Source organism: Echiichthys vipera (assembly GCF_963691815.1).
Source record: "Echiichthys vipera genome assembly, chromosome: X".
NCBI lineage: Eukaryota > Metazoa > Chordata > Actinopteri > Perciformes > Trachinidae > Echiichthys > Echiichthys vipera.
Genome location: NC_139825.1, coordinates 28,719,931 through 28,745,866, shown reverse-complemented (window position 1 = coordinate 28,745,866; position 25,936 = coordinate 28,719,931). Strand labels below are relative to the sequence as shown.

Below are 25,936 nucleotides of genomic sequence, written 5' to 3'. Positions count from 1 at the left end.
TTACTACCGACAGTCAACATAAACCGTGACCACAATATTTTCCTGACCTTACACTGGGATCAGACTATGTGATATAAGCCTGATGATCATCCAATCAAACAGATGTGGACCGTAAGGAACAAAAGTGAGTCTTGAGCAGTAAGACAGTTGCTTCTTTGTCATAGTAAAGACAACCAATGGAGCATCCGGGGCACCTCATGATGTCACAACATTTTTTTCTAACTTAGTTTGGCAATTTCTACTAAGTGTCCTATGATCTCCACTGCGCACAAATGTAAACACAAGTAAAAGATAGATATTGGTGGATCATTAAAGTTACTACAATTCATCCTATGCAAACTATACAAACTACAAAAGTCAAACTGATGGCGGCAAAAAGTCATGGAACCACAAATGTATGTAAAAGATTTTGTGGCAATCCACCCAGAAGATTTTTTTGTTATTAGGATTCGGCCATTCTAATATTTTAACTGTTTCATGGCAATTCAGTAGCTGCTGAGATATTTAACTTCAATCCAAAACTCTCTGCCTGCTTTTTACTCTGGATAAAAAAAGTTAGGGGATCACCACAATCGCCAAAAAATGTCATGACGATCTTTTGGTTGAGATATTGTAGTCTAAACTAAAGCGCAGGACACTTGAGTCATCCCAACTTTAACCAATTAGCTTTTTGTGCCTGAACCTAATTAAACCTTAGCCATAGCGGTGACAGATCAGCAAACAACCAAACTAATCAAATGTAACAGACAGTACCGTACGTAACGTAATATAAGGCAAACTATCTTCTCCTACCGATATGGGAGTCAGATCAGAATATGTTCATATTTGTTGTTTTGGAAGGCAATTACAAAGACATATTTGTCCTACAGTTAGGAGGACATCATGACCATAATTATAAACATAGAAGGCCTTGAAACATGCGGCACAAAAGACGTACATCTGTAATTTACTGGTTTCAAGGATGCCAAAAATGGCAAGAGGGCACAAGGTCGTACATTAAGTCTCTTTGTTGTTTATTGTCCTGAAGGTATGCAGACCAAAGCTGGGCCACCAGCCAGTTTCTTACCCTGCATAACCCAAGACCACGCTATAGCATAAAACCACACGCTGGCCATAAGACTAGAATCTGCTCCCAAAATACAGCCGGTAATTGCTGCTTCTGCATAAAAAAAAAACCCAATATACTATATCTAGATCAGCTGCATACATCTTCTTTTGGTTCCATTTAGATGTTTATGTCTATTGAAGATGAAGTATTCATGGCCGTTGTGTGCTCTTTATTGTTTAAAATCCTAAGGACGTGCACCTGGCTTCAGTACGTCTGATGCCATTGTTGTTAATGTGTGTTCACCCTTTTGCACATGTGCCTTTGTGTGTTTGCTTGTGTACTTTATATGCTCAGGTTTCTGTAGATCTGTATCAGCAGTCGTGTGTCCTGCCAGCTCCCAGCAGGTGTGTAAATGGTTTGACACACAAAATGATGATGTGGGGCAGAGCTGCAGGTTATGTTGACATGGTGGATCTCTTAATATCCTTACTTTGCTCTGTATGGTTTCATACGGTAGGCCTCTCTGTTTGCCTCAAACCGTGCTACATCAACTGCCCAGACCTCAAAGGCACAGATGGATTTTATCAATATGTGTCAGAAATATAAGATTAAAACCCAATTTACCATTTTTTCTGTAGATTCCTGCATGTGTCAGCATAGGTGTTGACCTTCATATTTGTGTCTTTTGTAACTGCTGGTTATGATATTTTACTCACCAACTTTACTCCAGATATTTAGGAAACACATACTCTTGAGTGATGTGGATAGGGACACGATGAGCTAGCTTGACATCGCCAGACTAATTTGCAAATGCGTATTAGTCTGTCTCTAGATGTAAGAAGATAGACCTTCAACCAATCAGATCAATGAAATGATGCAGCACTGAGAGTCACATGCAAGTTGAGATAGTGCTTGGTGCGTTTTTTAAGCAGGAAAAAAATTGGCGACCGGTTCACAATCTTTCTCAAATTACAGCTAAACAGTAAACTTTGTTTCTGAAAACATTTGAGGAGAGAAATAGCCAATACAGTAATATAAAAATAATATTAATTAATATTTGATCAGTGCTGCCTAGCCTGGTAAGTTGCGCTGGACGGAGAATCCCGGTAACGTTCATTAACTACATTTTAGTATGACGCTTCTCTATCAGTCATCGTCTTAAAGTCGCCCCACATGAGATAAACGGTTGTGATTGGTCTGCACAAGGTTAAGTTAGTTGGAAATATGTCTGAACAGGAGGATGGACAGATGTATCTGCTGGAGCAAATTAAACACAAGCTTATCAAATTTGTTTGATTTCAAGGTGGGAGCTTGTCTCCTATAGCTTTGCAAAAATAAAAACTTAACTAACCTGAACACTTGTCTTGGTGGTATTGGTAAATGGTGAATAGACGCTAAGTCTTGTTATACGATTACGTCTTTCACAAAGCGAGGAAGAGACAACTTTTGCATACATTAAAATATATTCAACTTGAACCTCCGAATTAAAATACATATTTCGTTGTTTGTCCATGCCGTCCAGAACAGCACATAGCAGCCTTTTCTGATCCGTTGCCCCTTACTACTTTATTAAGGTTTAGGGGCCTTTGTCGTTATGGTTACAATAATAAACACAGGGCTAAGGTTATTGAAAGGTTGTGGTCACTTTAATAAAAAAAACATCTGACAGTTGGAAAAGGGAAACTGTGTTCAATGTTTTGTTGCACCTTAACTTCCTTCATACGTGGGTGTTTTCGCTCTATAACAAAGTCACCTGATTCACTTTAGTGTTCCCATCATAATTACTATGGCCTCTAGAGGGCTTTGTTACTTTATGGTGAACAGATGGTGTTTGGAGGGACTTGCTGAAACAACTGATGCTGTCATTCCTCCTGAAAGAATAGAATTAAAAAAGTTTCAACCTGAACAAAATGTTTGTGCTGATCCTTAGTCTTTATGGATCAACTTCATAAATGTACAGAGATGAGAGGAAAAAAGTGAGACACGAGGTCCCGCTACATTCTGAGATCAGTCTGAGTTGAACACACACGCACACGCACATGCATATACACGGTTGGTGTGTACGTTGTTTCAACTAATGTCCACGCAAGTGCCACATTGGCTGTTTGGTGCACATAAAAAACGACTGTAAAAATGCCATGGCAGTACAATACAGGTGAATAATGCAACAGAAATAATACCATAACTTCTGTCTGAACACACCTCAAGTCCAAATCCAGTCTACCAAGAAATACCGCTACGTTTGTTTCTATTGACCCCAGGGAGAAAAGATTGTGGATATGTGGATAAGAGGAGGAGGGAAAGAGAGGGGGGTGGGGACTATACGGTTAATGTAATTGTTTAAATCATGTGTCGGGTAAAAACAGAACTATACATGACCCGTCTTCCAAACTCCATATTTGAGAATTTGTGTATGTGCTTAAAACAAGACATGACATGTAGACAACCTACGGGGAGGGCAGCAAAATAACCCAAAATTGTTCATGCACATCTGACATTTTGCATGTGACAGCCAAAGGTTAACCCTTACAAGCAGCTGTGCGGAATGGACTGCTTTCTCCACTGTGTAACCATGAAATTTCTAACATATGACCAGCACAGTATGTAGTTTAGCTGAGGACTTAACAGATGGCATTTTTTCTGTACATTAACCTGCAGGTTAACATGGCTCTTTATCTCCTGTGGTCACCTTGGACTCACCTCAAAACATGCGGCTCCCTCCCCCTCAATGCTTCCTTCTCCCCCCCCCCCTCGTCCAGACCTCTTTTCCTCGCTCAATCGACTCGATCCACTCAGCCCCACTGCCATCATTTCCTTCCAAGCTCCTCTTTTGCTCGTTGTCTCCCCACTTCCTTGCCAATCAGGGATTTGTGATGTTTCATAATCCGACACTACAGAAAGACAGACAGAATTTTTCATGAGAAATTGTTAGCAGGGAAAAGTCCAAACACGGCAATGTACGACCATCATTACATAATGATTTTAATTTTAATGAGAGCGGTGAAAAAAAATCTGCGGGGGAAAACATTAATTGCAAATACTGCATGAAATCAGAGAGTGGAGCTGCATAAGGACTGGATGATCTCAAGAGCACTGCATAAAAACAGACACACACATATTTCCAGCAAAAGAGGACTTCTGAGAGTTCTCCGGGACGTGGCATTTAAGCCTGGCCGCTGGGGCGCAGAGCATCCATCATTAAAACAAAGTGCAGACTGAAATCAACTGTGTTCTCCTCCACCAGCACTCAGCTCTCCTCTTCATCATATCCTCTCCTCACTGTCCAGATCTCACAGAGACAAACACAACATTAATCAGCGTTGGGCCTATAAGCTACTCCTTTTAGAGCATCATTCATTCCGACCACAAAGGTTTGTGTGTGTGTGTGTGTGTGTGTGTGTGTGTGTGTGTGTGTGTGTGTGTGTGTGTGTGTGTGTGTGTGTGTGTGTGTGTGTGTGTGTGTGTGTGTGTGTATGTGTATGTATGTATATTGTTGCCTGTCCCCGGCTTAGGTTGAAATAGCTGCCTTTGACTTGAGGGTAAGCTGAGCTGCAGTAAATTGGATTTCATGCTCAGTCCTTCACAGCAGCAGTATGCGACACTAAGACAGAGCCATCTTCCCCTTGCGATCACAACAAAGTTAGCACTATGTTTCTTCAAAGGTTAGACCCTCTAACGCAGTTGCATTAGATTTACACCACACGGGAGAGAGCTGATGTAATAAATCATTTCAAGTGTTAATTTTGCAGACAACCGTTTATAATGTCACCTGATGCCAAAATGCGCGTGGGTCATAAATCATTTGAACAGATGATGATCGTCAATGGTGTCGTCTGCTACAGGATGTTTGGATCGACTCTTTTATTCACATTTGCCTTGTGTGCCAAACCTGGGTCAAAGACAAACAAGAACACAGTGGATGCAGTGTTTTTTTGGGTTAACAGACCCGCTTCAACCACAGAGTTGTCTCTGCTGCACTGACAGCGAAATGGTTTTGTCTGGGGGAGGCTGGCTAATCTGCCACAGGAGCTCATTTCAGAGTCTTCTGTGCACAGCAGTCCATTTAGATGCAGATGTGAGGAGGCTCGCACGGTGTGCCAAGCCAGCCCTCTTGGGTGTGGAACTAGAAGTAAAGGTAGCCTGAATTTCTTTTTTCTTATTATTTATATTTTTTTCCATGGGAGCCTGCAGTTCTTCTGCCTATTGTAAGACTTCATTTTGTTAGAAGGCATGTGACCCAGTCTCCTGGCCCATCATGGAGCACAAAGATGGAGGCAGGCGGGGAATACAGAGAGGCTTCAGCAACGTCATTGACATTGACATTACCTCTGTGATCATTAAACCTAAATTGGCTTAATGAATTGCCAATTTGAGAGGCCTTAGTCACAGCATATTGGTGTGTGCATGCCTATGTGTGCGCACGTCGAGGTTTGTGAAATCTACTGTGACGACAGGATTCTGTGTCTGGTTGTGTTTTCTTTTTTGCCCCCCCCCCTTCTCCGCGCCTCTTCATTTTCAACTACCTCTCTCACGATCTACACAAAAATTCAATAAGCCATTACACAGGCATTGATCTTTTTCTCGCCCAAACATTTGCATTAGAAAAAAAAAAGTCAGTAAGATGAGGGGCTGGGTGAGACAATGCTGTCTGTTCATTTTAGTGGAGAGAAGGAGCAATAGACGATGAGGCCTGGATTTATAGAGTTTGGCAGCACTTTAACACTTTAACGCTCCCTAGAATGTGTCCAATCAATGCACGCACCCTGCCTGCATGGTCACTGTTGAAAAGTCGTGGCATTCGCTCATCTGATGTCATTGTAAATCACTCAGGAGGAGGGTAGGTGAGGGGATGCTGCTGCTACTACACTCACACCGCATCGAGCTGCTGTGGGATGGTGCAGAATATGACCCTGAAAATACTGTGTGCCAACGTTAAATACATCACTCCATTGTGGAGTGTCTGCGCAGCAAATGCAGATTTATAAGTAACAGCAGACACGCTTTGACCTTTAAATTGTAATGTGGCGTAAAATGAGCTGTGGCTCTACCAGAAGCGTGCCAGGAATACGCTTCACTAACCAAAGAGGAAGCACAGTGATGATACATAGGAGTCGATCCATAAAGCTGAAACGTTATTGTCCCGTTATATGCTTTGTTAACCACACATTTAATTGCCTCTAAGACATTTTCTATGAATGTCATCAGTACCCTTGAATGTTAACATTATTAAAGAATAGGTCTGGTGATATTCTGTATTTTCCTCCAACAAATCCGATTGAAAGACCAGAACAATCAATATATATAAGTTAAAGCCTGATAAATCTTATTCCTCTGTGTGTTGGAGCTCCATTGTTGTCCAAAAACAATGAGCCACACTATTGCAGTGAGTGACAAGTTCCTTCGCTACCATGAATGTGGGCACAATAATGTTTAGCTTGAGTCAATCCCACATACACCCTGCTAAAAAATAGCTCACCAAAAGAGCATTAATTAGAGGCTGAAAATTGTCCCAGTGATTTACTCATGTTTGACTAATGTTCTTTTTTTAAAACAAACTAAATTGCCCAGCTGAAAAGTCTGTAACATTATTTTAGATTAAAGTTTTTATCTGTGACACATTTTAAAAGATTTACATCTTCAGTAGAACAAATGGGCTTGGGGGTGTGGGGCCACAGGCTGGGGAAGTCAGGACGTTTTAAAAAAAGATGGACAAACACATAAGCTTCGGTCTTTTCATGGTATTTTTTGTCTTCAAATATAGAATATCACAATCCTTACCCTTTATTATTAACATTTATAAACACAGGAATAAAAATACGTCTAACGTTCTATGATAATTTAGTAGTGAGTAGTCCTAGACTTGTTTTTGTCTTGCTTTTATTACTTCGTGATATCTGGTGTTGAGTGTTGACCCATTCCTTCATGTTCATTGGTTGGTGTTAACTACTGTAAGGTGTGTTATTACCACTGGTTTTTCACTCAGCACAAACCTCGCTGCGGTTGGTTTAGAGGTGATAATGGCCACCATGTGAGCCGTGGGGGTTCATGGCATGTCTGAAGGTCATTCAAACCGTGACCTCTACTTTCATATCTTATTTCCCTTCCTACCTTCTGAGCTCCCTACTTCTAGCATACGTGAAAGCCGCCACACACAAATGACAATAGCTACAGCTGAGCTTCAGCTGCCACAGCTGCCGAAGGAGTGAGGCGGTCTGAAGAGGGATGCCAGAAGGAGAGACTTTCCCCTCCATCTATTTCTGATCCTGACAGCACATTCTTCACGTCTCCCTGCTGTCAGTGAAAGGAGCCTCCTCTGCTGTTACCAAAATAGCCTTTTCTTTCCCTCATTTCTGACAAGTGACCAGATTTTCTTTTCAAATGTAACAAAACTGTTAAGTAGTCATCACAAAGCAGTGGCAATAGAGGATGACTATTGCAGCTAATCTCAGGAAAAAAGATTAAACAAATTCTCTCTGCATAGTCAGATTGGGCCTGGAGCACCCTGCTGGTTTTATTCACGTTAAATAGAAGAACAACAGCGGGAAGCAGAAGTGGAGAGAGGAGAGCAAAACAGAAAGAGGATGAGGAAAAAGGAGGAACAAATCAGAACCAGAAGTACTGGTGCTGGAGTGAGAAGTACAGATGAGGGATACAGAGGCAGGCAGACAGTATAAGGGACCATGAAATAGGGATAGAAAACTAGCTTGAGAGAGAGAGACAGAGGGAGAAGTGGAGAAAAAGGGGGATATCTGCAGCACCCGAGCTGCGAGGCTTAAGGAGCTTAGCCCTCCTGCCCATCACAGAAGACTCCTCAAGTGTTAGCCATTCACCGCTGCTGAGTTACTACTGAGAGAAAAGTGAGCAACAGAAGCAGGGAGAGGAGAGGTGTGGGTTGGAAGCAGCTCAACGTGAGAAATGACACAGAAGATGAGGGATCAGATTCAGAAAAGGGGGAGCATTAGATATTTAAACAGTGTTACAGTTAAAGCCTCTTCTACAGTAGGCACTTGTTCTGAGATAATGCTTGGCTTTAAAGAAACAGTTTAACATTTAGGGAAATACTCTCGGTTTCTTGGCTGGTTTACAGCTAGCCTGGCTCTGTGCTGCAGGAGGTTGCTGCTCCTGGACAAGAAATAATCAAGAACAAAACACCCTGTAGCCAAAACATATCTGTTACCTTTCCCCGTGAGCAGAGTCATATGTTTACCCATTTCCATCAAGCAGCATACACATACTCATACATGGAGTATATTCTATATGTCGTCCACCTTTTGCCTTGTGTGCCAAACCCATAGGGTTCGTACGGGTGCTTGAAATCCTTGAAAGTTTTCAAGGTTTGAAAATTGGCTTGACCTGTGAAAATGAAAATGTGAAATAATCATTTTGAGGATTTATGTATTCATAGAAAAATGTGATTTTACCACTGCTGTAAAATGCTGGATAAGCTTTAAATTGGACCTTGAAAGTGCATGAAAAGTGCTTGAATATGACCATGGAAAAGATCAAAGTTTCCAGTAATGAGAGCTGTATGTGACTCTAAGCAGCAAAGTGTGTGTATTTCAAGAAAAGGGTGTTGATCCATTCTTTTAAGAAAGTTTAAATCAAAAAGTATCTGAAAAAAATTGTGGATTTCAGTTTGTGATCCTTGTGGTTATTTTTTATTTTTTTATTATCTCCAATATCCCCGCTTGTGCATCCAGGAAGTGTAAACCGACCGGGGCCGGTCCCTGCCTTCCTCAGGAGCCCATCTGTCATCCCAACCCCGCTGGACATGAAGCCCTTCCTCCAGTTCCCCCTGGAGGCGCCTCACCCGGCCAGCATCGGCCTCTTCCACAACTTTAACACGGTGAGTGCTCACACGTGCGCACGTATTGCATCAAGGATTTCTTTTTTTTACAGTCTTGTTTCACAGAAGACCGAGCTGGTATTCTGGTTTTGGATCATTTCCTCCTGAGTGAAGTGATCAAATGCTGAGGATGTATACTGTATAATCCAAACTGATAAGGGGACAGCTGTTTACATTTTATTCAGCAGAGTGAGTTTCAGCATAATTGAGAAAATGCCCAGGCGAGTGTTTTACCGCAATAAAATGAGTTACAGCTAATCAATTGTATAAGAGGTACAGGGCTGGATTCTCCACAGTCAGCATTTTCTGTGCCTCCTTCTCATTTCTAGATTGGGTTGTGTGAAGGTCAGCGTGGGGACAAACAGGGATGCACATGCACTACACACACACACACACACACACACACACACACACACACACACCCATGCACACACACACACACACACACACACACAGACGCATACACACACACACACACACACACACACACACACACACACACACACACACACACACACACACACACACACACACACACACACACACGCACGCACACATTATCATTGGGCTTCTCTTCATGCGCTCAGACAAAATGACCCTTCCACAGGTCAATTATTCATCCTGCTTCACTGAGGACATTGAGTGTGGCCACTAATGCCAGAGCACCTCGATCCAAATCCCAGTCAAACTGAAACAAGTCTAAAACACTGCTGTCATCCAGTGATAGAAGGCTGCAGCTCAGTGAGTCTTTAAAGAGGGACGATCAGCTCGTCTTTGGAGACTGAAGGGACACAGCGAAGGGCAAACTGACAAAAACAATCAATTACTGTATTTATTGTTTCAAACACAGTTAAGCTCCAGTTCGGCTTGACACTTTTTGTGTGGAGTCCTGTGAGTTATCTAGAGAGCTTTGATCAGATCCTCACCAGGGTTACAGGTTATTTGCACAAACTTAAAGGGTGAGAGATGCCTTGTCATATTTTCTTGTGTAGTGGTGTAGATTCATCGTCTGCTTTATGTTTACCTGGCAGCCCTTTAACAAACCACGCCTCCCTTTTTATAGCTTTATCAGTTTAACATGTTATTTATGTCTTTGTCAGTTATTCAGTTTGGGAAATAAATATTACTTTAAAGTTGTAATTCTTAATGTGTTCATGACATTGAACAATGTCTTTTCATATCTACCTAGCCTATTTGTCTTTCACTGTTACTGTCCAACCTTCACATTACATAATGTGATAACAATACTTGTGATTAAAAAACAGACGTTAAAGCGTGCTTGGTTCTAGTTTTCTGCTGCGTTCAGTATACTGCTAAAATACAACAAATTGCTTGTTGAACAAAAAATCTTAAAGGAAATTATTTCCAACGTTGTTCTCATAAAGCAAATTGAAGTGAGCACAAAAGGCACCATCAAACAGCATGATCTAGTATTTTGTGATGAGTTTTTATGTGTACGAGTTCATAATGCAAAGATGATTTAAAAAATGATTTATTGTGAAGCCCTAATACACTTATTTTAGGACTGGACGATTTTTCAGTAGAAATCATATATCGGTATATTATGAACTCTGGGCTGTTTTCTGGGGATGTCAGTTTCCTTGATTCAGTAGCGAGCAACGTATCTGTCCCACTTTGAAAAAACTGACCTTTTGGTATAGTGGTATATGTATTAAATTAATCTAAGTAATTTATACATACAGTAGTAAAATAGGATATTTTAAGTAAACGTTTTAATATTTAGACATTTTATTCATGTAATAAATTCACTGAAGAGGAAAAATACATTTTTACATATATTTCCAAACACAGTTTAAATGATTTATAGTCATTGCACATTAACTTTAAATTACTATTTAAATGTTACTCTTTTTATCATGGACGACTAATTTCTAGTAAATGTAACCTTTCTTTCTCATATTTGTGATAACTGTGACTTATCTCGGGAACAGAAGGTCAAAGACACTCAGCGGTGGCACCGTTGGAAAAATATTCAAAGGATCAACTTCCTTCTCTCTACGACCTTCTGTTACCGAGATACGGCAGAAACAGCCTAACCGGAAACTACCTTGATGCATTGCAGGATATATTTTATCAATAAAAATGCATTTTTCTCACCAATTACGCATGAAAGAAAAACAAGTGTTGTATATCGCTGTGTTAGTCTTGATATCAGCTACCAGAATGATATATATAATTACACATTTCTAATTAAGAATTTCCGACCAGGACACAGTCTTTTTGACAACACTGTATCAAATCGGAAGGTCTCAAAGTGCGCGACACTTCGAAGCACTAACAGACGCCCCTGTGCTGTCTTTAGACAGCGATGCACTGGCTGTGATGAAAATACTAATCTTAAGCAATGCAAGAAACAGGAGTATGTTAGTTAGTACCCATACAACTAATTAATTAAACAAAATTAAATAAAAACACTAAAATCTACTTATTAAAAGCAATTACCTTTCTATGACAGCACGTTATAGACTTAACTTAATTCCTTCAGATAAATATAACTTAAGTTGAAGTTGAACAGAGTTAAGTAACATTTAATCCATGCACAATTGTTACGCTTAAAGGCAAGTACATTACACATAGTTGAGTGACTTGTATTTGATATTCAGCCGTAAAATTTACTTGAAAAAATTGACTGAAAATCGATTTTATTAAATCCTACAAGTTATTTTTTTCAGTGCAGGGAGCTGTCAACAATTTTCATGTTAAGTGACGTTTTTGTTGATTAAACAGTTTAAATTGACTAACAACGGCCTGTGGATCTCATCCAAAGTTGTCACCATTGTCGTGGCTCTGTTTCAGCTATCGTCCTCAATCTTAATCCTGCCTACAAAGCTCTGATTGGCTCGGTTGTTTCTTTTACCGGGCGAATAGCCATCAAAGAGCACAACACCAGATTTACAGATCCAGAACCAGGCTAACTGTCGTCTTTAGTCTTCTTTATTAAACAACTTGAAGCGATGAATCCTCTCAGCACACAGTTTAAGTGCACAGATAAATGTGTTTCCCGGCCTCTGAGTAGTCTGCTGCCGCCAGTGGTCAATAACTATTGGACACGTAGCACTAAAACACATTTGTGTAAGGATTTTTACTTAAGATTGGATGTTTAAGAATGAAGCTGTAAATAAACACATATCCATAAAACACAGTGTACATTTCTGGTGCAAGGAAGAGTGAAAGAGGAGACCGAGACGGAAAAAGGAATAGGTTAATGAGGTTATGACAGTAGGGATGCACGTATATGTAGAGATCATGACGAGAACAGGTGGTAAAATAATGGCAGCGAAAGACACAGATAAGGGAGACACAGGAAAAGATCCACAGCCACCAATAAGAGATTAACAATGAGAAAAGAGGTTTTGTTTTTATCAGCCTTGATGGCACACATCTGTACACACAATAACAATAACAATACAATAATTCACTGGAGGTGTTAACAGGTCTTCCAATGAAAAACACAAAACAAGAGAGAGGTGAACTGGAGACACGCGTTAGAGACAGGAGGCTAAAGTCTATAAATATCCCTGACAATGCTTTCAAAAGAGGGTTTAAGTTTTCAGACCAATTATATCATTTCCCCTGGTGCTCGAAGCTTGAGAGTGTAAACAGTCTTTCGTTTGGCAGCAGACGTTCACAGTCTAAGCAGAAGATGAGAGGTTGAGTAAAACCACAGTGTACTTCTGGCTGCCTAATGAGGGCAACACCCAGCGCTGTAGTTGTTGAACCCTGCCAAAGGGTCAGAGAGCTCACACGAGTCCATTCGAGCCACAAATGAGGTTGTAAACATTTCATGAGAGAGTGACGTGGCTCATATATATGTTTGAGCTGAGGATGGCAAGCTTGGTTGGTATTTTGAAAATTTAAAAAATGTGTTGTTTTATTTGAGATATTTCCATTTCCATGACTTTATAGTATTTTAAGTATAATACTTTATTTATTAAACCTTTTAATTACTGTTTGTTTCAAAATATATACTTCTTTATTGTTTTAATCAATATTATTATTATTATTATTATTATTATTATTATTATTATTATTATTATTATTATTATTATTATTATTTGATGCCCCTTGAGCTGCATATTTTTGATGACAAAAATGTAATTATACCTCTGTTAAATAATTATTTCTACCCACAGTTTATTGTATGTGTAATCCCAAATCAGTCTATAAATGTTAGGAATCCAATCCTCAATTGTTGTTTTTTTAATGACCAAACCACATTTGTCCATATTTTATTTGGTTTATTCATTGTTTTATGATTTCAGTCAATTTCATGTCTGTAGATTTATTAATCAGTGTACAGACTATTTTCCTGCAGACGCATTTGAGTGCTTTTCTCACAACAAGGCACTCATGGTCCTGATAATCTAGATACATGTATCTCTATTCAAGGTAATTCAAAGAAAACACCTATGTTTTGTGTACAGTAATATTCTGGTATTATTTTTGGAAAAGCGGAGGTTCTGTAGCACACACACACACACAAAGTACAAACTTTTGCAGATAGGGGTCTGTAATTAGGCCCTTCTAACCCCAGCATGAATTAAAGCGTTTGAACGGCACCCAAGAACTCAGGCACAGACAGCGGCACCAGCTGCTACGGAGAAAACACACACACCCTCCTGTCCACATCAATCACTGCTTCATCTTCAAGTTCACTCTTCCCCGCTCTTTTTTATCTCCCAGCTTTCTCCCCTTTCAGCGGCTCCCCTGTCATTCACCTGCACCTTTCCTTTAACATTTTTCTCTCTCATCCACAATCACTGCACTGCCGTTGGGAGAAACGCATAACGCTGCCCTTTAAGCTGCTAAATCTTTGATCTGACCTCTGTTTTTCTGTCCTCAGATGGACCCCGTCCAGAAGGCTGTGATGACACATACCTTCGGGCCACCTATGGTGAAGACAAAGCGGCCAATCATCTCCTGCAATGTCTGTCAAATACGCTTCAACTCAGAGGTATGAAACCTTAAATACTTCAAATAAAGGATTTGCTTTTAGCAGCTGGCACAGCAGGCCTGTCAAGCTTTGGATTTCTAAAAAATGCCAAAGCTGTGTGGGGCGGCTGGAAGAGTGATACTTGGCATTTAAAGAATTTGGAGGGTGTTGTCTCTTATATGTCAGTGTAACACATGGATTAAACAGTGTATCTTCATTGTCAAATGTTAGCTGGGAATGTTAGCATGTCTGGCTAACTAGCATAATATTGAGAGTGGCCACAGCGACGTCAGTGATGAACTACCAATTTTCCAAATGTTACTGGACCAAACAGATACAGTTCTTGTAATAAAAAGAGTAATTTCTGTGTCTTTTTAATGCTCCTTTCCCAATGATTGTGTATGAGGTACATGCTTTTGGCACCAGTGTGCAGCACATGATTAAAGCGGAACTTGCAGTACCTCGTGCAGCCACTATTCCAAATTCGCTTTAAAGCCCAGCGCCAATCCTGAGGGCTTGGCCAGTTGTCATTTCAGCTGCCAAAATCAACTGCTGCTGGCTGAAAATGATAATGAGAAACGACTGAGCATTTTAAATGCTATGTCTGCTGCTTTTCTCATTGTAAACTGCATATAGGAACATAAAGCTGGACAAGCGTAGCAACCTTAACTAAAAGGGGCAGAGCTTAGAAAACAGTCAAACCTGCACTCTTGACACATTAAATCATGAGCTAAAAAGTTAGTTGGCTGGAGTGGAGGTTAGCTGGTGATAGACTGTACAGCTGGAGCAGGTGAGAACTTAGTTCACAGTTTCTCAGCTCCAATTTTAGCCTGTCCAGAAAGGAGAGTTGGGCGGAGGAAGACCGAGAAAATCCTGCCTGCTTAGTTTATTCTGTGACTAGAATAAAGAGTATCATTTTGATGTCTTCCTTCTGCACTCCAATACCAAAGGCTAAAGGGGATGTTGTTCCCGAAAAGTAAATAGAAGGACAGCAAGCAAGTCTGAGAAAGTTTGCAGAACCTTTTAGTGTACTGAGATTTTGCTGGGCTGGACTGTGTGTTAGGTTTGGAAGCATATTTCACGTGTGGAGTATAGTAGTGGTTAAGTCCACTCTGATAAGGTTTTAATGGAAGATGTGTGAGATGTGTGAGGGTGAACCACAAACTTATCCTCAAAGCTACCTTGAAGCTGATGGAGCACATTTTCTGCATTTCACTCTTGACAGATGGCTCTTTGCCAAAATGAGGTAGAGGGACTGAAATAAAAGAGGCCAGAAGTGATGAAACTCTAGAGGAATCGTTTGAGTGTCCCTGTTAAAGAGGCAGTAGTGTTAACGGAAGTTGAAACGCAAATAGCTCATAATGTGGACATCCATAACCCGGCTACTGGTATGACATGACTGATGTGTTAAGAGCCAAGTACTGGGCCTTTTACAGTGTGTATGTGTTTGTAAGTACACATGTGCAGTGGAAATATTTTGATGGTCTAAGACTCTTTGCATGGAAGAATAAATAGTTAGATGGCACATGTTCTGGTGGGCCGCAACATTTTTTATCACGCTGCCAGAAAAATATAAGTGAACTCTTCAATTATTCCACAGGATAGCAATTTGCAATCATTTCTACAGTTAATCTATTAGAAGTGTACAAGACTAATGATTCCTAAAACAACATATAATATGATAATATTTATTGTTGTGCATTGGAACTACTCATAAAAATTGTGGATTGGTTTAAAATTAATAAACAATTCAGCATTCTAACTCTGTCCTTGACAAAACGACAAAATATTTGGTTAACTTGAAAAAAGTCAATGTTGACTTTGGACACAAATACCGTTTGGTGAAAGTCCAGTACTTTCTTTGGCTGAGCCATCATCCTGACCTTATTCATGTTCTTATACTATTATCACCTGACTTCCTGCTTTGCTCTCGCCATAATCACTACAGTCGACAACAAACAAAAATATGGGTCGTAACAAGATTCTTGATCAATCAACCAATAAGGTTGTTTTTTTTGGTGAGGACGGTCTGAAGCATCTGAGTTTGAGTAATGTGTGTTCATCATTATTGAAAGGGGTTTTAGGAATGGAAAAATAATTGTATTCATGACCTACACTGTAACCTGTAACCTTAACAAGAGTAGAAACCAAACAAAAGCCTGACATACAAGCCTGGCTAAAAATAAAAACGCATTCCAGAGATGAAGCGCTAAATACTTGTACCCCAAATGCAGTGGTGTGTAAAGGACATACAGACAGAGAGGCAGTCATCTGAAACTCTTGTAACACTGTCTGTTCTCTCTGCGAGGGGCTGCTTAATTATATCTCCCCTGCTCAGACCTGCATGTTCTCACATGGTCTACATGAGCATGAGTGGGGGCTGCTTACAGCACATTCATATTTACATACTGTATCTATTTAAATATGACTGTGCAGGTATATGTGAATGTGTGTGTGTCTCTAACTTGTGTCACATCTGTAAGATAGGGTGGGATGTCCGATACTGAGCCACCTGTTTGTCCGGCCTGCTGTTTTACTTTGCGAGCCGCGATGTGCATCTGCTCCATTGCAGCTCTACAGCACTTTCCACGGTAACCTGAGAGACTGGGAGCTTAAAGCACGCTGGACATTCTTTAATAATGAAGGAATACTCTGCTTACAGTACAGTTCTTGGCTTACTCACGCTGTCTTGGCTCAGCTGCAGTTCAAAGGCAGACAAACTCATTATTTTTCATCAAGTCTTCTTCAGGTCATACACTGCCGAAGTACATTAATAATACCAACATTTGTCTTTCATGTTTATGTCTGGGGAAGGCAGGGGTTAAATTGGAGTTCTCCAGTATTTACACAAAGTGAAAGAGGCAGATTGATTGATAGTGGCCATTCAGAAGCAGGTGCTTCACGCTGCCACTATGCTGTAGCCACACATGTTGTAATTATAACTATGCAATTCATTTCAGGCCACAGAGGACAGATTACCCTGCCAGTGTTTATCTCAGCTCTGCCGCAAGGCTGACGTCACACCATGCTGCATTAGCCATCGTCACCACTGCAGTACCATACTGGACACCACTCTCTCTTTCTCTGTCTCGTTTTATTCTTCTCAGACCTACACCAAACCTTGTTTCATTCTTATCCACCGGTCTGTTCAGTGATTGAGTTTGCTCACCATTTTCCTCATCAGTTTTCATGTTTCTGCCCCCCCTCCTTCCACTTTGGGGTATACTGTATCATCTGTCCCCTCTCCTCCTCTCCACCTCTCCAGCTTCTTCCAACCCCCTCTTCCTGTCACTGCTGTACAGTAGATTTGCTAGACCCACTCTCTCAGCTTTCTGTGCCTTTGTCGCTTTATAGATAAAACATCAAAGCACATCCTGCTTAGAGAGAAAAAGGATTTCAGGGACATTCACTTGCTCTCATTTTCTCCCTCTTAAAATCCCATCTGTGTTTCTTCATTCATCTTAATCTCCATTTCCATAGGCTCTTTTACAGCTTCTCTCAGTGCGTTTCACCTACTGTGCCGAACTTCATTTATATTTTATCATTATTCACTTTTCCTCCAAAGATTGGCTGCGTTAGTCTCTTTTACATCCTATTGTTTCTGCTGCATCCCACCCCCACCTTTGAGACTGTCAAGCTTTTTATGCTTGAATTGACGGCACAACTTCATTGATTTCTTAAGACCTGACACTGAAGGTCAAGCGGAGAGTGAGAGTATCAAAGCTGAAGCATAAAGAAAACAGTTGCAGAAAGGGAAAGAAAAATAAGGATGTGTGAACCAAAAAGAGAAGACGGAGCTATATGTGTTTCTGCTGTTCAAGCTCTCCGCTGTCGTTTGTTTGTGGAGTTGTAGGCCTTCATCTCCTTGTCTAATTGCAGAGCTTTGGGTTGCAACAGCCAGAGGAGTTGGGTTACACAGGCAGAGCTATATCTGCCTTTCTGTCATCACCAATCAGGATGAGGGCTACATGGGTAACTATCGTTGGCAGTTAATACCTCAGGCTTATGGAGGCATCCCGGACACGTCCCAATGGTCCCTCTGCTTATGTGAAGCATCAGAGTCCAAAACATGTACCCTAGCAGCATTATGCATGTCCCTCAGCCTTGCTATTGATATAATGACACCTATCTAATCCCTAGCAGGCCTCTGCTTGTGCCTACACATGCACATACAGTCACAGACACAATATTGTATCACTGTATTAGTGAGGAGCTTACAGGAACTATATTTGTGCCCTAACACCTCACTCTTTCCTTTGATTTCATCTGATGCTAACATGCACATCTATATCTGAACTTGGAGGGTAACACGGATTTTCCAACCTAGTATCTTGAGGAATTATTTCCATATTAGACGTTTCTGCACATTGCAATTTACGTACAATGACATTGTTATGAGTCAGTGCATGAAGGAGTGAGTCCTTTGTGAAGCGAGTCTGAAAGTAAGGGCGTGGAGGTAAGGGTGTGTATAGGGGGTAGTGAAAACTCAACTCAAACCTTAACCCCGTGTTTTAGTAGCCTAATCCTAACCATTACCTAACCTCAACTAAGATCTCTCCTTAACCATGTTATAGTTAGCGAAGCTTTGTCTATTACTTTTGATGCATATTTGATGATCGCAGATTAGCGCTAGGCAGATATATTGCATTTCCTGTGACTGCTTCACAAGAAAAGCCACACTGTGTTTGAATCCATTGTTCAGTTTGAATCCAGCAGCTATATCCAGCCCTAACAATGTAATTACAGATTGTAAATACACTAATAGGCTGTTACTGAAAAAGGCCGACCATAAATAGTATCCAAAAAAAAGACGATCTGCTATTACATTAACTCTACAAGCGTAATGAGGACTTACTGAAATGTCCACTCTTCATATTTCCTGAGGTTAAAATGATCCTCTTAAGTGCAATCACACAAAGACATGCAGGCAGACACACACTCATGGACACAAACTCTTCTTGATTTGCTCCATTTTTTCTCTCAGTAGCTGACTGTCAACTGTCACTGGTCGCCCACTGCCCTCCATCCCATTAAAGATAATCCCAGCACTCAATAATCATCATCAGCTCAGCAGGCCAGTTCAGTGATTACACCAGTAGTGAAGGATGATGAGAATATTCTGGAGGCTAATCTTCCCTGACAGCCTCATCAGCACATCAGACCCGTAAACCATCAGCTCAGCAACCATTTACCGTGATTCACCAGAATAACAGAGTGCCAGGATACACTGGAGATCAAAATTACAGAACAAATTATAAATACTTGATTTATTCTGAAATGTTATTTTTTTATTGTTCAGAATTTGATGGAATATTTGCTGTGGCACTACCACTGCTGTACTAGCATGTTTTTTTTTTTAAATAACCAAGGCACTTGGAAAAAAACAGTGAGCAAATTAGAGAACACATTCAGGATTTTAATGTCCCCTTCCAATATGTTCTTCTGCCAGAGCCAGGCAGAGGCCCACTACAAGGGAAACCGGCATGCTCGGAGGGTGAAGGGGATCGAAACATCCAAGACAGCTCGTCTCCAAGACGGCGACAAGCAGCACCCTCCCCCTACTGCTTCACCCTCCCCACCAGGCCCCTCGCCATCTAGCCCTGAACCTGATCCAAATAAGCAGGGTGAGCCTCACCTGTGACATATGACGTTACACACACACATACACAGAAATCTGTTGCAAAATGGCACAGATGCACAACACAGCTGTTGTGTGAAATGATAGGATAGAAACTGACCAGAGATGAGTCTTGGTGCCCTGGTTTCTACTAAGAAATATAGTAATGATGTGATTTTATTAGAGCTTGTGGTTCAACCTGCAAATCTGATCAACAGAAAAGAATAAAACATTTGTTTTAACTGCATACAGTGATCTGTACTGATCCAAAGATTAAAGATTCCATCGTACAGTTTCACACTGAGTTGAACTATGATAATAAAAAAAATACATAGTAGTGATGTAAAAGGTACACAGGGGTGTATTCGACCTCAGAGAGAAAGAGTTTCAAGCACAGCCATTATTTTTACTTATAAACTGCATATATATTGCATATATATATATATATATATATATATATTGACTTAACGCTATTTATTTACAGACTTGAAAACTTTGTGCTTTTTACAGATGACACCCAATCCTGTCCCAACTCTAACAAGTCACTTTTGATCCCTGGCCGCCTTCCAACACCCACACTGAGCTCTGCAGATGCAGATTGTCTCCTCTTGCCTTCTGTCAGCACACATTTGCCATCCTCTCCCTCCCCCTCCGCGGCCCTCAGTACCCCTCCTGCAGATCCAGCGTCTGGTCTTCCTGACACCCCATCTCCAGCACCCAGCCCTTCTTCAGGAGAGTCAGAGGAAGAAAAAGCCAAGAAGCTTCTCTACTGTTCCCTGTGCAAAGTAGCTGTTAATTCTCTCTCACAACTGGAGGCACATAACAAAGGTAACTCTAGCACGGCTTTGTCGAAGTGCACATATTCAGTGGTGCATCATGCCACAGAGTATGCACAATCTTGAGAGAAATAAACCTTGATTAATAACAGCATTATGTGTTATGCACTCTTAGAAGCTGCTTCAGAAACCCTGAAACGTGGCTTTTTAAAAGCAATTCTGCACTTATTCTGCATTTGATGTTTGAAGAACTAAAGCTTGTGCATTAGTGCCACTTAGTGGTAAAAAATAAAAGATGGGTGGTGATAAAAGACCTCACTTCTTACCACCTACAAGCGAGTAAATGCAATTACAGGAATAGCCTATCTCTAGTGGATATGTTTAATAACATTAACATTCTAATTTGTCTGCACTTTTAAACAACAATGCACCAGTTGAGCAAATAATCTCACCACAAGGTCCATTTAGCAGCTGTTGTGATTTGTGTCTCAGAGTTTTCCTAGTTGTCATGAAATTTCAGAAGTTCAAATCTTGATTTTTTTTAAAGCACTTTAAGGACTCCTTGTCCACATTTGCTTAAAAGATGAGGTTCTATTCAGTCTTGATCTAGAAAATAGCAGTTGAGAACATAATCTCACAATCTCACCACAAGGTCAATTTAGTCGTAACAAGGTCTAAATTTCCATCATGCATTATATCTTTTTGTTTCCAGGTACCAAACACAAAACCATTCTGGAGGCCCGAAGTGGACTGGGACCCATTAAAGCGTACCCACGTCTTGGTCCTAAACCCACTCCAGAGCAAGGAGGGGAGCTGTCTTCTGACCCCAACACTCAGGAACGCACCTTCCACTGTGAGATCTGCAACGTCAGAGTCAACTCAGAGCTGCAGCTTAAACAGGTGAGAAAGCCCCCACAAGGATTAAAATATGCTGAGTGATCCTAGCTTTCAAGAAATCTCAATATCAAATGCTTCTCGTTCCTTGTCATTTTATGTTTCAGCATATATCTAGCCGGAGGCATCGGGATGGAGTTGCGGGGAAACCCAACCCTCTTCTCAGTCGGCACAAGAAGCGCACAGACTTTATGGTAGAAACTCAGTTTTCTTGCAGCGTACATATTCCTCACTTCTCCACCATAAAAATACAATAATATGTAGGTTTTAGGAAAACCCTCACACGCATCAATAAATCTGTTTTTCATTTTTTCAAAGGAACTTCCAAAAGCTCTGGGGGCCGGACTACTACCAAATCCTCTAGCTGTTGCTGCAGCGATGGCAGCCGCAGCCTCTTCCAATCAGCTGGCACTACGTCCTCCTTGCCCGACCTCCCACCCTCATCCCCATCACCACCTCCTACAGGGAACACCCCTCAGCCTGCTGAGGCCCGCCCCAGGTCCCATCCGCACTACGCATGGGCCAATCCTCTTCACTCCCTACTGACGGTGAGAGAACGAGGAGGAATCAGGAAGAAGCACACTGTGAAGTGGAGGCCTGCAACCATGTGCCACTAAGAGCCCAATCACCTGGTGTGGCTGTTTAATCATAATAAAAACAGTGAACATTAGATATGACTCTTCATGGCGCATGCTGTGGTTGCAGACCGCTGCTGTTATGATAACAGGGAGAACCAGAGATAACAGATGAATCTCAAACATTTCAAAAGAGACTGTATGTTTCCATCCACCCCAATTCCCCTTCATCACTCAACTATCTTCCTGTCATCAAGCAGACTCTGCAGATAGTTTGAAGAGGAACTTAAAAACAAGTTTCTACCAAGCATGGATTTCTTTGAGCATCCTCCAACTGACTGAATATCGTCATCTAACATAACATATGATATCCACTGTATCTGACTCAAAACCCTACCTCTCTTGTGTTTATAATGTTCATCTCTGCAAGGATTCATTACTTATCCAAAGCATCAATGTTAACAAGAAAAAACATGCTGGGTTAAAAATAGTAGTTGCCTCTGATGTTAGCTGGTATCATAATGTAGCTGTCACAGTAAAGTGGATTATACCACTGTAAAGTTGTGTTTTTTGGCCTATAAAGAGAAAAGGGTACCAACAACATATTGTGTCCCTCTGTCTATATTTACCTCTGTGTGACAGAAACAGGAAGTCAAAGAGGAACAGCTAAAGAATAGAACTTTAACTATATCTTAAAACTGTACTGGTGTGTACGTCAACCAGTTACAGTTACACAAAAATTAGACTTGTTGTGAAGAAGTCATTTCAATTGGCACACTATGCAGCTATACAAGTTTTTGTTGGGAGTTTGGAGAAAGTTTGGAGACGATAAGAATATAACGAGAGGGGAAACCCATGCTGTTAGTTTCTTTCGTGAAGGTCAAGATACTGTATAACCGTCTCCAGTTAAATAGTTCTCTGATCATTCCCCAAATTCTCCCCAAAGGGCCACTGACAACAACCATGAGCGTAAGTCTCACAAAGCACAGCAGTAAAAGTCTGCTGTGAGGAATCTCCATATTAAAGGCTTAAACACATTTAAAATGATGATCTATATTTTTTTTTATTTTCACCTTACTGCGCAACACAGACAGGTTTCAGTGTCTTAATGAAATAGTTTCAACACTGTGAGCACAGCAGGACAATTACATTTCATTTAGCTAAAGCGACTTCCATTCACACATGCACAGCACAGGGAGTAATTTGGGGGTTCAGTGTATTGCCCAAGGACACTTCGACATGTGGCCCAGAGGAGCCGGGGGAGCCGGGGATCGAACAGGTGACCATCTTTGGTATGGGGAACACCCACTCTTCCCCCTGAGCCACAACCACCCCCATAATAGTTGATTTCTGAATTTAGTCCATAGCCCATACAAGGAGTGTGGAAAACAGTGGGATGAAAGACACCAGCAATATGTTACAGAAGGAAAAAGGACCACATACAGTACACTGATACAAAAAAAAAAAGAAGAAAAAACAGAACATTTTTGGTAGTATTATAGGCTAGTAGTGGGATAGAAAAATGTTTAGTTTGTCTGCTCCGCCTCATGTGCTCCGACCCTTCATGACCACGAACTATCCCTGTGAAACTTTAATGATGGCTTTTGAAACATTAGAGGGAAGCTTTAGTAAACAGAAACTGTAGCAATACTTTAAGCACTCCTGCTAACTTTTCTTGTTAATTGCAATAAAAAGAAAATGTCTACAAATGTATGAATTGTTATTTAGGAGAAGTGTATTGAAACATTACTGTATATGTAGATTATTTAAAAAATGAGAAAAGGTACATGTCGGGGCTTCCTAATTGTTAAATTAAATCAAAATTATACATAAAATCATTAAACTGAGTTTATGGTTGTAAGAAATGTTTAATTGTTTTTTTCTCTCTCTTTTTCAAATGTAATGAAGTATGACAATAACAATAAATCACAAATGCACTTGAATACACAAGTAGTTTACTAATGTGATATTGTGAGTTATTCTTTCATTTGACAAATAACCATAACCGATATACTCGGAAAGAGTAAGAGTAAGAGTACAGCAGAATGCCATTATTGACCAAACAGAATATTCAACAACGCCGTGTTATAAGAATACAGAGTTTGTACAGGTAACTCAAAAAAAGAGGATGCACATTACAATATTATAATAGAAAGCCTGACAATTAGAGGAAGAGATCACTACAGAGAATGACATGCTACACAAAAAAACTGGTGAAAGTTATCAACCTCAAGGTGAGAAACTGAACACTTCTGTATGCTTATACTTAATGATTAATCAATGTCTTTATTTAAAAGAGAATTAATTAATAAATATATATATTTTCAGCTCTTGTCTGTGCAGTATAAAACCTCCTTTCACGCTGAAAGGGAAAGTCTGACATTTGAGGTGGCGGCAGATACTCGCTCGTCTGAAAGCCCTATTACAAGTGTTGACAAGTTTTCTGATTCCCTTTAGTTGACAGAATGCTGATGAACCACACAAACCAAACAGAGGATGAGCTCTTCTCCTGCTACAGTCCTTCGGTCGTGGGCTACCGGTACTTTGCTGTGCTGTGGGGATGTGCTGTGACCATCACTGGCACGGTGGGGAACCTGATGACCATTCTGGCCTTCGCCTTAGACCCGCGTCTGAGGACTCACTTCAATGTCCTCATCGTCAACTTGGCTGTAGCTGATCTGCTGTACTGCACCATACTGCAGCCCTTTACAGTTGACTCCTATCTTCACCTCCGATGGCGCAGTGGTCAGCTCTGGTGCAGCATCTTCGGTCTGCTCATCTTCCTCTCTAACTCAGTCTCTATTATCACCATCTGCATGGTAGCAGTGAGCCGCTATCTGCTGGTCACAAAAAGGGCTGTGTTTGACCGTGTCTTCTCCCGCGGTGGTCTTGTTTTGCTCCTCATTTCAGCGTGGGCACTGGGCCTCACCAGCTTTGGCCCCCTCTGGCCCCATTACGTGTTTGTGCCACAGGTGTGCACATGCAGCTTCCATCGCACCAGGGGCCGTCCCTATAGCACCATCCTACTCTTTTTCTACTTTTTTGTCGGTTTAGGCTCCGTTGGTGTATTCTACCTCCTCATTTACAGACGTGTCAGGATCGCCTCAAAAGCTCTGCTCCGCTACAGGTTCAGCCGCCGGTCCTCCAGAAAGAAACCAGTTTCTTCAGCCCAAGGGACCAATGACAGTAGTGTAGAGAGTGGGGCAACAAAGACATGTAGCTGTGAGCTGAGCAGCCAGTTGGATCTAGTCAAAAATACAAATGAGATCACCTATGAAAAATCCCCTAAACCTGCTCAGAGCACTGCTAAAGCCCTAAATTCATCCCCAACCAAATATCCACTCTATGTTGTCCCAACACCACCTTCAATAACACCAGCTTCCGTAATTGAAACATCCTCGGTTCAGTCCACAGCCTCAAGAGATGATAAGGAAATAAAGCATGTGACACACATGTGTTCAACAGTGTTTCTGTGCTTTGTATTCTGCTTCCTCCCGTTCGTGTTGCTCAACGTAGCGGACAAACAGAACCACGCCCCACGGGTAGTGTACATGTTCTGTGGAAACCTCGCCTGGCTCAACAGCTGTATCAACCCTGTGCTCTATGCTGTCATGAACCAACAGTTTCGACAGGCCTACCATGTGCTGCTCACCAGGGCTGCTGCACCTTTCACCTGCCTCTGGACCCGGTGGTCACTACCGAGATCCTAAACTCCTGGAGCTTAAAATGATGTTTCTTTTCATGCATTTAGTATGATATTCTATTAAAATAATCTAGTACAACTACAATGCTGTAAAATTCCCTGTTTTCTTTCCTATTACATTTGTGAATTTATCCACATATATTAGTACATAGTTTTGTACGTATTACGTATTAACCCGTCTATATTGAGATATGGTTTATGTCATTTTAAGTATTTTTTTGCTCTTACTTTTACTTATGTAAATAACATTTATGATCCCATGAATGGTACCTGACACATCGCTTGAACTACAATTGCGCTGTACTTTGAGAATCTGTTAATTAAAACAAATCTTTGCAAAAAAGAAAATGTGGTACAACTCACATTCAGTCACTATCAACTCTTCAGTTGTTTGTCTGGTCCGTTAATCCAGGGGGAAGGAACTCGCATTAAAAATAATTTGAGGAATTAATAGACTGTAAACACAATGAGTGTGAATATGAACTCTTGTTCAAGTCTTGTTTGGAAGTAGAACATAAAGTTA

At 40.9% G+C, this 25,936-nt stretch overlaps 2 protein-coding genes across 3 annotated transcripts in view; both read left to right on the top strand.

The window, feature by feature from the left end:
* Positions 1-22,239, top strand: part of LOC310965243 (zinc finger protein 385A-like) — a 29,388-nt gene extending 7,149 nt beyond the window's left edge. For both annotated transcript variants that reach the window (XM_083938742.1, XM_083938743.1), the window contains exons 2-8: positions 8,749-8,894; positions 13,759-13,869; positions 19,298-19,472; positions 19,976-20,293; positions 20,954-21,141; positions 21,243-21,329; positions 21,454-22,239. In XM_083938742.1, the coding sequence (XP_083794868.1) occupies positions 8,749-8,894; positions 13,759-13,869; positions 19,298-19,472; positions 19,976-20,293; positions 20,954-21,141; positions 21,243-21,329; positions 21,454-21,681 (1,253 nt within the window). In that variant the 3' untranslated portion in view covers positions 21,682-22,239. The remainder of the gene's footprint in view (positions 1-8,748; positions 8,895-13,758; positions 13,870-19,297; positions 19,473-19,975; positions 20,294-20,953; positions 21,142-21,242; positions 21,330-21,453) is intronic.
* A 1,936-nt stretch (positions 22,240-24,175) lies between these two features.
* Positions 24,176-25,420, top strand: LOC310965836 (G-protein coupled receptor 84-like; the record flags this gene model as incomplete). The annotated part of the gene is made up of 1 exon (XM_083939589.1): positions 24,176-25,420. The coding sequence occupies one exon, from the start codon at positions 24,176-24,178 to the stop codon at positions 25,418-25,420; it is 1,245 nt and encodes a 414-aa protein (XP_083795715.1).
* Between the last annotated feature and the right edge of the window lie 516 nt (positions 25,421-25,936).